The following is a 10,397-nucleotide window of genomic DNA, read 5'->3' as shown; positions in this document are numbered from 1 at the left end:
ACAGTATCCCAACTAAACAGGAAGGTTTCAACTAAACACAGAACTAAAATTAGAAAAGGTATAAGACATGGTAGGGAACAAACACTCCATTTTCAGAATGCGTTTTCTGGAATTTATTCCTCTTTAATGAATATAAAATCTGAGATTTCACCAATGCCCTTAGAGACAAATGCATACAAACTGAAATCTAAAAACAATAATTATGCAGATCAAAGTGGGCCCTGATACTTAAGAAAAGCTGTTAAATGAAAAGCATTTCTAGAAAAAGCAAAACCCTATGTAGCAAAATCAAATGAAACAAAACAGAACAAAACAAACAAAACAGAAAGAGGCTTTGGTACCTTTCAATAACAAAGGACAAAAATAAGTTTAGTTCATTATTGAATTCATGTAATATAAAAACATCCATATGCAGGTATTGAATAAATCTATAAAAAAGAAACAAATCTAAAATATATTAAGGTCTGAGAGAAAAAAAAATCTTCCTTTTCTCCTCTTTGATTTTAAGAGAACACCAGAATTTGGAAAAACAATTATTTCCCCAACTAAATTTCCTCTTGGTCTGCATATACCTAGCAGGATGGCACTCTGTATTTTATCCAATTTGAAAATGGCATACTTTGATTTTTAGCAGCACATTTCCTTTGCCACAACAAGCCTACTACAGGAAATAAAAATTCTGTCTTGAAATGCCCTTTGATATTATATTTGTGCCTGCAATTCCCATTCACTTCTTTCCTAGGCTTTGAAGACTGTGATTATCCCCGTCTAAAGGCAGCTAGTTAAAGGGAATAAGAAAGTCATTACATGTTTGGAACTCAGCTGGCAAAATAGTATAAGCAAGGACAAAATATTCTCCGAACACAGTGTGGTCCCAGAGGGCAATCCCTCAGTACTCTGCAGACCCCAGGCACCACGTTAATGCCACACACCCTGTGCTTCTAGGTCACTCATAGCGAGTCCGGCACCATTTGGTTGTGCTGATCAAAAACATACAAACAAAAAAAAGTGGGGCTGGGCGGAGATGATGTGTAACTGTTACGTAAGTGAGCACTCCTATTTAGTCAGTTTAGGAGAATCATACTGGGCCGCCTATAACCATAGTAATTCAAAAGTTTTCAGACAAATCCGAGTTGCTTTCTTTGTCTAGCAAGAATGGTGTGGATCCTACCACCCCAGAATTTATCTTGCAAAGCCTCTATCTTTCCAAGTTTGTCCTTGGTGCCCACTGGCAAGAGTAGACTAAATATAAGTTAGATTATAATATTAAACTTTTAAATTGTTGTATCTTAAAAAGAAACTCTAAGTCTTATCAGAAGACACACATACTCAAACACAATATCCAGTTTAGGAAAAAAAAATATTCCTGGATAGTCCCTGGGATTTATCTAATGCAATGTGACTTGCATATTACTTAATGCCAACTAAGCAGTAATACCCATGATTTCATAATAGCTTTCCTTGGCGAGAAAATTGTGGAGCGTGTATCTGTTCCAGTCAGTTAGAAGTCTGTGGCTTTTCTTCCGGTTGTAGTCCTGGACTGCAAATCTCAGGCTGGGATTTCAGTTTTAGCATTCATTCTAAAGAGTTCTTTAGAATAGTCCACATTTAGCAAGTTGGAGGGTGAGAGGACCCATGTGACAGGGCTTTAATTCTTCTGTTTTTTACATTTCTTACAAACTTCCTGCTCAGAATCTCAACAGCAGGTCCAGCATCGGGATGCTGAGGATCGCAGAATATTTTAGGCAGCCCTCTGATAGTTTATCCTATTCAAAACTGTTCCCATGTTTGGCAACTAAAATCTCTATGCTGCTCTGAAAACTTACGGGGCTCATATATGGAATGAGAACATGTATCTACATGACTCTGAAAAATCTGTGCATTGGCCAGAAATATGAACCAGCAAAGTAAGAGGACCAATGAACCGTAACACAGGAAAACAAAATTGTACAGTAATATTAGTATCTTTTAATATGCCTCATCAAGGGTTCACAAAATATGTCTAACCAAGATCTTCCTTTCTCAAAAAAATATAATCCCTTCACAAAATAGAATAAGCAGCTATTAGTTAGGGGAACTGCATTTAAAAATATATGTGCACTTATGCATAACGAGTTGCTAGAGCTAAAATGCCTCTGGATATGTATGGGTCAGATAATTTTCCTATGAATTTACTATCTAATTAGTGCACTTCTTAAAATATATCTTTTAAGCAGTCTTATGCATTTAGTTGAAACTTTCCTCTTGTAATACATAAAGAAGCATTTATTTTCCAAAATAACAATTAACTTCCATCCCTGTAACTTGGTTCTAATCACACATTGTTGCAATAGTGACTTTTGGAAACATCTGTAGGAGCCTGGAGGGTTTATGGGGGTAACAATTTACATTACCAAAAGGAGGCTAGAACATCCAACCTTTTCTATAGGTGTTATGATGAAGCACTGGAATAGTGACATTTGTGATTCTGCAGCAAAAATCTTCATCCCTTTGTCAATCAGCCATTTCTTTCTTTTTTTTTTTTCTTTCTGATCAAAACATTCTAACAGCCTGGCAGACTAAGTTTAAGGATACAATCTAGGCAGCTTAAAGAGAAGCAGGTCTGAGCAATACTGGCACCAACTACAACCTAGGGCAGACTCAACATTTTGTCTCTGATGGCGCTACCCACTTATTTTTCAGTCATTAAGGAAGCACACCTGTAACAGGTTACACCACCTCCAGGTGAGTGAGGCAACTGCAGGCAATTCCGAAAATAAGAAAAAACCCACCACAGTTCTGATTTGGTTTAAAGCAATCATGCAATCCCCCCATTATACCCACGTCTTCCAAAAACACCTTTTCCAATGCAAGCAAAGTTACTGATGATGCACGTGGCTTTTGTCACAGTGATGCATTAGGTAAGCAGGTGTGTGCTGAGTACCAGGGGGCGCTCCAAAATGCATCTCCGTCACCTTCCACTCGTCTTCCCTAAGGTTCTGCCTATTTATTAAAAAAGAAAAAAAAGTCCGTTATTTCCCTGTACTGACAAGCAAATTCACCCTGGCAGTGATATTGTAAATGTCAGGAACAGAGATGTTGGGAATCATGCTAACCGCCATGTGACTGATAAGAACAAATCCTGGTTTCGAGATCAGAGCTCAGATTTAAATTACACACCTGACCTGCCAAATGTAAAGGTGGGAAGAAAGCCACATGTTTTCAACAACTGCCGAGATTCCTCTCAGAGGTACTGTTCTACCTGCACCCGGTTGAGGGGGCCTGTAGAGTGCGACCCGAGGTGAAGGACAGCACTCGTATGGCCATTCCTACTGGTAAATACCTGCTTCTCCAACCCTCCAAGTGTCACCCTGGCCCCTCTCTGCAGGATGGCTCCATGGTTCAACCACTACACAGACAGCTGGCGTAGGGGAGCCTCTAAGCCCCTCTCCATCTCCGGCTGGTCAGTGCCCAGGGCTTACCAGTTGTTGCATATTTTAAATATCACCCCTGAATAGCAGGGGTCCAAAAGCAGAAACATCTAATTCCGGTCCCACTTTGAGTCTCTTCAAATAACAAACTCGATAGTTTTCTATCTGAAAATTATTGGTAAAAGGCCTCCTTTTCTCTTAGATAGGCACCATGGTGGACCAGCCACTGCTGGCTCCAGCCAGCCGTAAGAGAAAGTGGGCTCCCCCAGTTTCCTTATCTTCCAACTTTTCCAGGCAAGTGGGAAATCTGTATTTTAAATATTAGCAACCCATTTAAATTCTTTTAAAAATCCTGTGCAGGACAAACACATCCAGAGTCCATGTGGCCTTCAGGCCACCATTTTGTGACTTCCCACCTTCCTCAGTACTGTCTGCTTTGGAGTAGTGTCCAGGGTCTACACGGCACCTGTGCCTTTCGGGTCCATGAACGTTCTTTTCCTACCATTTCTTTTCTTGCTCCTCATGGCGTAAGAGCAGTTACAGGCACTAATGTTGTCTTTGTATGTTCCCTGGCAGGCTTCCTAGTCCTGTCTTTTATGTGTGTGTACTGTAGAGAGGGTAGGAAAGGAGACAAGAAAAGGGGGTGTCCATCTTGTGGTACATTACACCTGTGGATGCTGTGTCTAGGTCTTAGAGCATAGATCATATAATGACTCACCACCAAGATAAAAAACAAATAACTATAAATGGGGAAAATGCTGAATCGCTCTCTTAGATAATTTTATTTCTCTCCTATGAAGATGAAATATGAGTTACTATTAACCCTTAAGGCCCCAACTGGTTCATGAGAGAGGGTGGCACAAGCACTGCACCACAGGTTTCCACTCTGGTTCCGTGTGCTCCTGCTCAGGTATGGCTGCCTCAGGTACCTGCAAACGATGGGCTGAATGGGTAAGGATGCCCAGAGTCCTAAGTGCCTTTGGAATGGTCTGCTGACATCAAGTAAACGTCAATGGCATCAAGACCAACTTTAATATTATAACCATAAGTCACGTGATAATGCATATTTTATAGATTATAGGTTTCCTGAGGAATTCCTGAGAGAATAGATATTTTTGAAGAATAAAAGTCTCAGCCAACAGTGTCTCTAAGGAATCTTTATCTTAGGGAAAAATGAAAGTACAGAAAGCAAGCATGTGGTATTTTTTTTAAAGGCTTTTGCATAGATAATGATGTCCACTGGATTTATGCATCTATTGGATTACTTCTACCTCAGTTTTTTTCCAGTTCTTTGAAGATAAATCTAGATTATTTAATATCTTTGGATGAAACGTGTTATAAAAATACTATAATTTTCCTAACCAGTACTCCAATGTTCCATCTTTATAAAAATAGTTTTAAGAACCTTTTAATATGATATGTGTGGGTTTTCCCTCTGTTTAAAACGTGAATGGAAACCACCCACAACCATCTGTGGACTCACTGAAGTAAAAACAAAGCAAGATTCCACATCAGCTATGAACTACACAGGTGCTGGAGTATAATTTACATTACTGATAGTCACTCCCTTCCTCCCACAGGTATTCCAGAAATGGTACAAATCCTGGGTAGCCTCAAAAGACCTACTTACAGACATCAAAGTTCCCAGCAATGTACTTTCATTTCATTTCAGTGTTAAAAATAGACACTGCAGAATTCATTCTCAATGTGAAAAACAGTCAAAACCTCAATTGCTATGTACACCAAACATGTTAATGTGGTTATCTCTGGGTGTTGGATAACAGGCGATTTTTATTTTCTACTTTACACTTTCTTTGTATTTTCCCAATTTTTCTAAATGAGCCTAGACTTTCATAAACAAAAAAAAAAAAGTGTTTTTTAAAAGGGGGAAATAGGGCCGGCCGAGTGGTGCGATGGTTAAGAACTAGCTTGGGACGCCAGAGGGCCCCGGTTCAGATCCCACATGTGAGGGCCAGTGACACTGCCCTCCACAGCTAAGATGCTGAACAACAGCTCAACCTGGAGCTGAGCTGCAGTGAGTCACCAACGACGACTGTAGGCTGCAGCCCCTGTGGCAGTGGATTGCCATGGGCTACCGTATGTAGCCAGCAGCCAGCGTGAGCGGCCAGCAGCCACAGTGAGCGGCCGTTCAGAAGCCGGCGATTGATCTGCCTCGCCCGGGAAGAGCGCAATGATGGTGCCAACTTTGGGCCAGTGAAGCAACGTCCTCCACAACTAGACTGAAGAACAAAATGACAGCAATGTGTCTGTTCCCCTTCCCCCAATTCCTGAGCATTGTTCCCATCCCCCAATTCCCCAATAAAAAAAATCTTTAAAAAAAAATAAAAAAGGGGGAAATAATCAAAACAATACCTTATATAATTAAAAAAAATGGTATTTTTTATTTTGAAAGTATATTCACGTGCTTCACAAAGTTGCGATAATATATGTCATTTCCAGGTCTAAACATTAGAAAAGTTTGAGCCGTTTATATTCTCTTTAAAAGACAATGACATAATAAACTAGCTTTAAAAACATTTTGATTAGTTTAGGAATTGTATTTTTTTGAAGGTTGACCATTTGATATTGCAGACCATCTCTCTTCCAAAACAAATGACTTCAACATGCAAAAGGCCTTAAAATATGGCATTAATGCTGCTATTTCACAAAACATAAAGTAATGTAAACTTGCACTTTAAAACAGAAAAAACACTACTACTTTTTGCTACCTTAAATTCTTCTCGGAAGGAGATATAAATTATAAATAAAAATAAAGTCTAATACAGCAACAATTGAAAACTTTCTAGAAGACAGCTTCTGTTTATGTTTTTACACAGGGCAGTCTCTAATTGTGCCTTTGAAAAAGTAAAAGCTAAATATGCAGGAGGCTATATGTGCATTCCTCTTAACTCCTTCAATCTCAATTGAGAACAATTAAGAACAATTCAAGAAAGATGAATTTTAAAACAAGAAAAGATTTACCTACCTTTGATGCCAAACGTGATTTCAGGCCTAAGAATGAAAAGACTGTGTTGCTTTCCTTTGATTCAAAAAAACTGTCATAATCCTAGAAAAACAAGGGGAGGAGAAAATAAACGTAAGCAAACATTATCCTTGTATTTGGTGCTTTTGACAAATCCTTTATGGAAATAAAAACTTGACCACTGCTCCATCCAGACCAGGAAAGAGCTACATAAATCTACTGGATTTGCTCTGCTTATCCCTAAAAATGTCTTAGAGTATGATGATGATGTAACAAGTTTTTAATCCAAAGCCTGTGACAAGATTAAAACATCAAACACTGACAACAGAATGAAATCAGAACACACTCCCTTTCCTTTATGTGCCAAACAAACATTTATTTGTGTGAAATCACTCTGCCCTAAGATATTATTCTAGCCTTTCAACATGGAAGGCTGCCTCCCAATTCCACTCTTGCTATTTTGTTATCTCAGGCTTTAAAAAAAAAAATCACTTGGTAAACAGAAAGCTGTAAAGGTCTCCATGTGTCAGTGTGAGGGCTTCTATTGTGCTTTTGAAGTTTTCCACATTCTTTATGGCTGTGTCTTCAGAGAGAATAAAAAGATCAAATTAAAACTAGAGAAGACTATATTCTCTATAACATTTACCTTGGCTTTACAAACAGAATCATTTTTCTTTTCCTACTGTCACAAAAGAAGCCATTAAAGAGTTCTGGTCAATATGTTCATCAATTGTTTCTTTTCAAAAGTTTGCATATGTAATACTACATAGTTTCTAAGTTGATATAAAGCAGCCTTAAATTTTGGTAGAAGTTCCTTTGATAACCTTATCCTAAGGATAAATACTGTATGCAGACAAGGATTCGAATCATTTTTAGACATCTGCTTTGTGCTAGCTGCCTTATAATATTGTCCATCATTTAATCACCACCACAGCCCACCAGGTTAGAGGCTGGCTCAGAGCAAAGGAAAATGTTGCCCAAGTTTGACAGCCAACATGTCACAGAGCCAGATTTGGGCCCAATTCTCACTGATGATGTGACTGAAGTTTTTTGTACTCTATGACGCTTCTTGCTCAAGCGGAACAGTATGGGGCACCCAGTATATGAGTCACTGAGCCCCAATGAATACACTGCTAAGCCACGCCAGAGCTATCACAAGTACTTTTGAAACCTGTCTAGGAATCTAAATGAGAATCAATGACTTCTAGGGATTTGCTTCTTGAAAGCATGCCTCAGTTGATTAGAAAATCTTTGAATTATTTGACTCTGTGTAGAGACTCTCTTGTCCAAATGCGTTAGCAAGTTGAGTCTCACGTGCTTTCAAGGCAGCTTCAGCCTCACGCTTTGTACCCGCTGTTCCTTCTGTAGCTCTTCATGTGGTCGCTCCCTCCATCACTTAGGATCAGCCCTAACGCCAGTCACCTCCAATGAGGGGACTTCCTTGACCATGCCAAGAAGGAGCAATACATCTTAAGATGAGGCTCAGTAAAGGCCTCCTTGAAAAATGGAGTTTTAAGCTGAAACCGGAAGGACGAGTAGAGTTAGCCAAGTAAAGGGTGGGGATGGGGCATTCGGGACAGAGAACAGCGCTGGTGAAGAGTGAAGCTGGCAGGTCTGACACAAATCAGCATATGCCCAACTTTGTAAACCCCCAAAAAATGTTTTAAATTTTATGTTAAGTACAAAAGGAAATCTTGAGTGGGTTCTGAGCAAGGGAGCAGAATGATCTAGTTTCATTTAAGAAAATACCTACGTCAACTGTGTGAAGAATGGCTCAGAGAGCGAGAGAACAGCAAGAGATGGTGGCAGCCTGAACCAGAGCAATGGTAGTGGAGTCAGACAGAAGTGGATAGACTGGAGATATACTTCGGAGGAATACTTAATCATAATTAATTGTGGAACTAGTGTAGGGGGTTAGGAAGAATTAAGAATTAAACCAGCATCAAAATGCTGTCCCTGTTCTTGAATTGTGAAAGGCCTTTACCTGTCCCTAGTCGATAGTCTCTGATGTCAGTGTGAACTGCAGGAATGAAAAACTAATAATGGAAGAAATAAAAAATGAGAAACCATAACTGACTCAATCTCTATAAATGTAATGTGAATTCGACTTTAAAAGACTGAAGTGCTAACATGAAAATATCATACGTGTAAAAGATCAAAAAGCAAGTTACAATGAAACTTAATGTGTATAATTCAGGTTTCAGTGTTTGTATTAAAAACCTTACTCTTAAAATTCTCCGAATAACAAAACTGAAAATAAGGTCAACTCTCACAAGCAAGTTTCATATATACAAAACAAGACACATAAAATATATAAGTGTAGAGAAAATATGCAACATTATAAGCAATATATTTAACCACAATGAATCAAAACGGTTCTCAAAAATTTCAGTCACCAAAATACTTAGAAATTTCAGATATTTAGAAATCTCAGAATGGCAACATTTCTTATTTATATAAATTCTTTTTAACTGCTTATTTCCATCATAAAAATTATACACATTACTTTTATTTTATAAGCCTTTAACTGTGTGCCACATGATTATGGCTAGGGGGCTTCTTACCTAAATATTGAATTGAACCCTCCCAACAGTTTAGAAATTGTCACTTAAGGTAATTAACTCCTTCCAAAGTGACAAATATAATATTTGGTAATTAACTTTCAAAGCAGAATAATTTAAAGGAAATCGTTTTTAAAAGTCAATGTTAGAATAGTACTTGACAAACCAGGTTACCAATAATACTTGTCAAGTGGATGCATTAGTTTTTTGTGAATTACTGATTGATGTGCCATGTTTTTTAGGTTAATCACATGCTAGTAACATAATGTGAGTAAATCCTATATCTACTCTATTACTTGTGGGTTCTAGAGAATTATGTACAAAATTTCTTTTCTGACATTTGAAAACTTTTGAGTGGCCTGGTGAATCTCAAAGTATAAGAGGTTAAATTATTTTCTTTGTCATGTTCAGGTAAAGAATATGTGATTGATCATTTAAAATCTAGAATTTCTTGATAGTTAATACCTCCTTCCAGATAATAATACATTAATGATGTGAAATAATTTAAGAGTAAAATAGTATTAGAAATTTTAAAATCACACCCTATTAGGACAAAGTTCTTATATTATGGTTTTAAGCATTCCTCAACAAAAGAGAAAGATCTGCTTTCTTATCAAATTCATTTCACTTATCAGGCTTATATATAAGCCTGTTTTATATTGAAACAGGGTTTATATTGAAAAAGTTAAAAGCATTGTATTTTTTAAAGTCACTATAAAGTGTCTAAACAGCCTGCAGAATTCCTTGTAGTCAAAGACACTCTGAAGTGTTTGTAAATACATATCTCAAAATTGCACATTTCCGGACATCAACCTTCTGTAAGTATAGAATATAATGACCAGTTAACAGCACCTTTGGAGAATGGTACAAACACACAAAGCATATTCAAGATAAAACTGCCCAGTTTCAGAAGCTGCTCCATTTTTATTACATTAAAGATAATAATGTACCTTTATTAATAAAAGGGTGAAAAATTCGTTTCTTGTGTTGGCTGATTATGAAAGAAAAAATTCATAAAAATTCTGAACTATATAGACATCAGCATCACTAAGCACTGTTTCTAATGGAACATTTATCTAAATGCTGCAACTTTCAGAAGAATAAAGCAAGGTAAACAGCTGTTAAAAAGAAAAAGGAAAAAAAATAACTTCCTCCACCTATACTTCTGTTTGTGTTCAGGTGAAAACCAATGTTAGAGACATTTATAATAAGCTCATGATAAAATCAACAGCAGGTAGAGTTCACAATGGTCTCATTCTTCCAAAGAGCTTACTTAAGGACATTACCCATACACTGCGAGTAGACTATTATGGACTAGACAAGCATTTGAGACAAAGACCTTAAAGTTCTTTGCCCTTTCAGTGTTCCCTAAGAGAACAGTGAGGAAAACCCACAGCAGCCACTCTGAAAAGCTGTACCGCTTCCCACACTAAGTAAATGACA

General features: G+C 37.7%; 1 protein-coding gene across 3 annotated transcripts in view; it reads right to left on the bottom strand.

The window, feature by feature from the left end:
- Window positions 1-98: 98 nt before the first annotated feature.
- The window catches only part of SH3BGRL2 (SH3 domain binding glutamate rich protein like 2), a 55,758-nt gene continuing 45,459 nt past the window's right edge, over window positions 99-10,397 (bottom strand). For 2 of the 3 annotated variants that reach the window (XM_019651932.1, XM_019651933.1), the window contains exons 3-4: window positions 6,397-6,477; window positions 99-2,982 (exon numbers count right to left, since the gene is read on the bottom strand). In XM_019651932.1, the coding sequence (XP_019507477.1) occupies window positions 2,971-2,982; window positions 6,397-6,477 (93 nt within the window). In that variant the 3' untranslated portion in view covers window positions 99-2,970. Of the gene's footprint in view, window positions 2,983-6,395; window positions 6,478-10,397 lie in introns of those variants that run through there. The other variant, XM_019651931.1, reaches the window with a different exon arrangement.

The sequence above is a fragment of the Hipposideros armiger genome, unplaced genomic scaffold (genome assembly GCF_001890085.2).
Source record: "Hipposideros armiger isolate ML-2016 unplaced genomic scaffold, ASM189008v1 scaffold_169, whole genome shotgun sequence".
Classification (NCBI taxonomy): Eukaryota; Metazoa; Chordata; class Mammalia; order Chiroptera; family Hipposideridae; genus Hipposideros; species Hipposideros armiger.
This window is presented reverse-complemented; position numbering and strand designations above follow the sequence as displayed.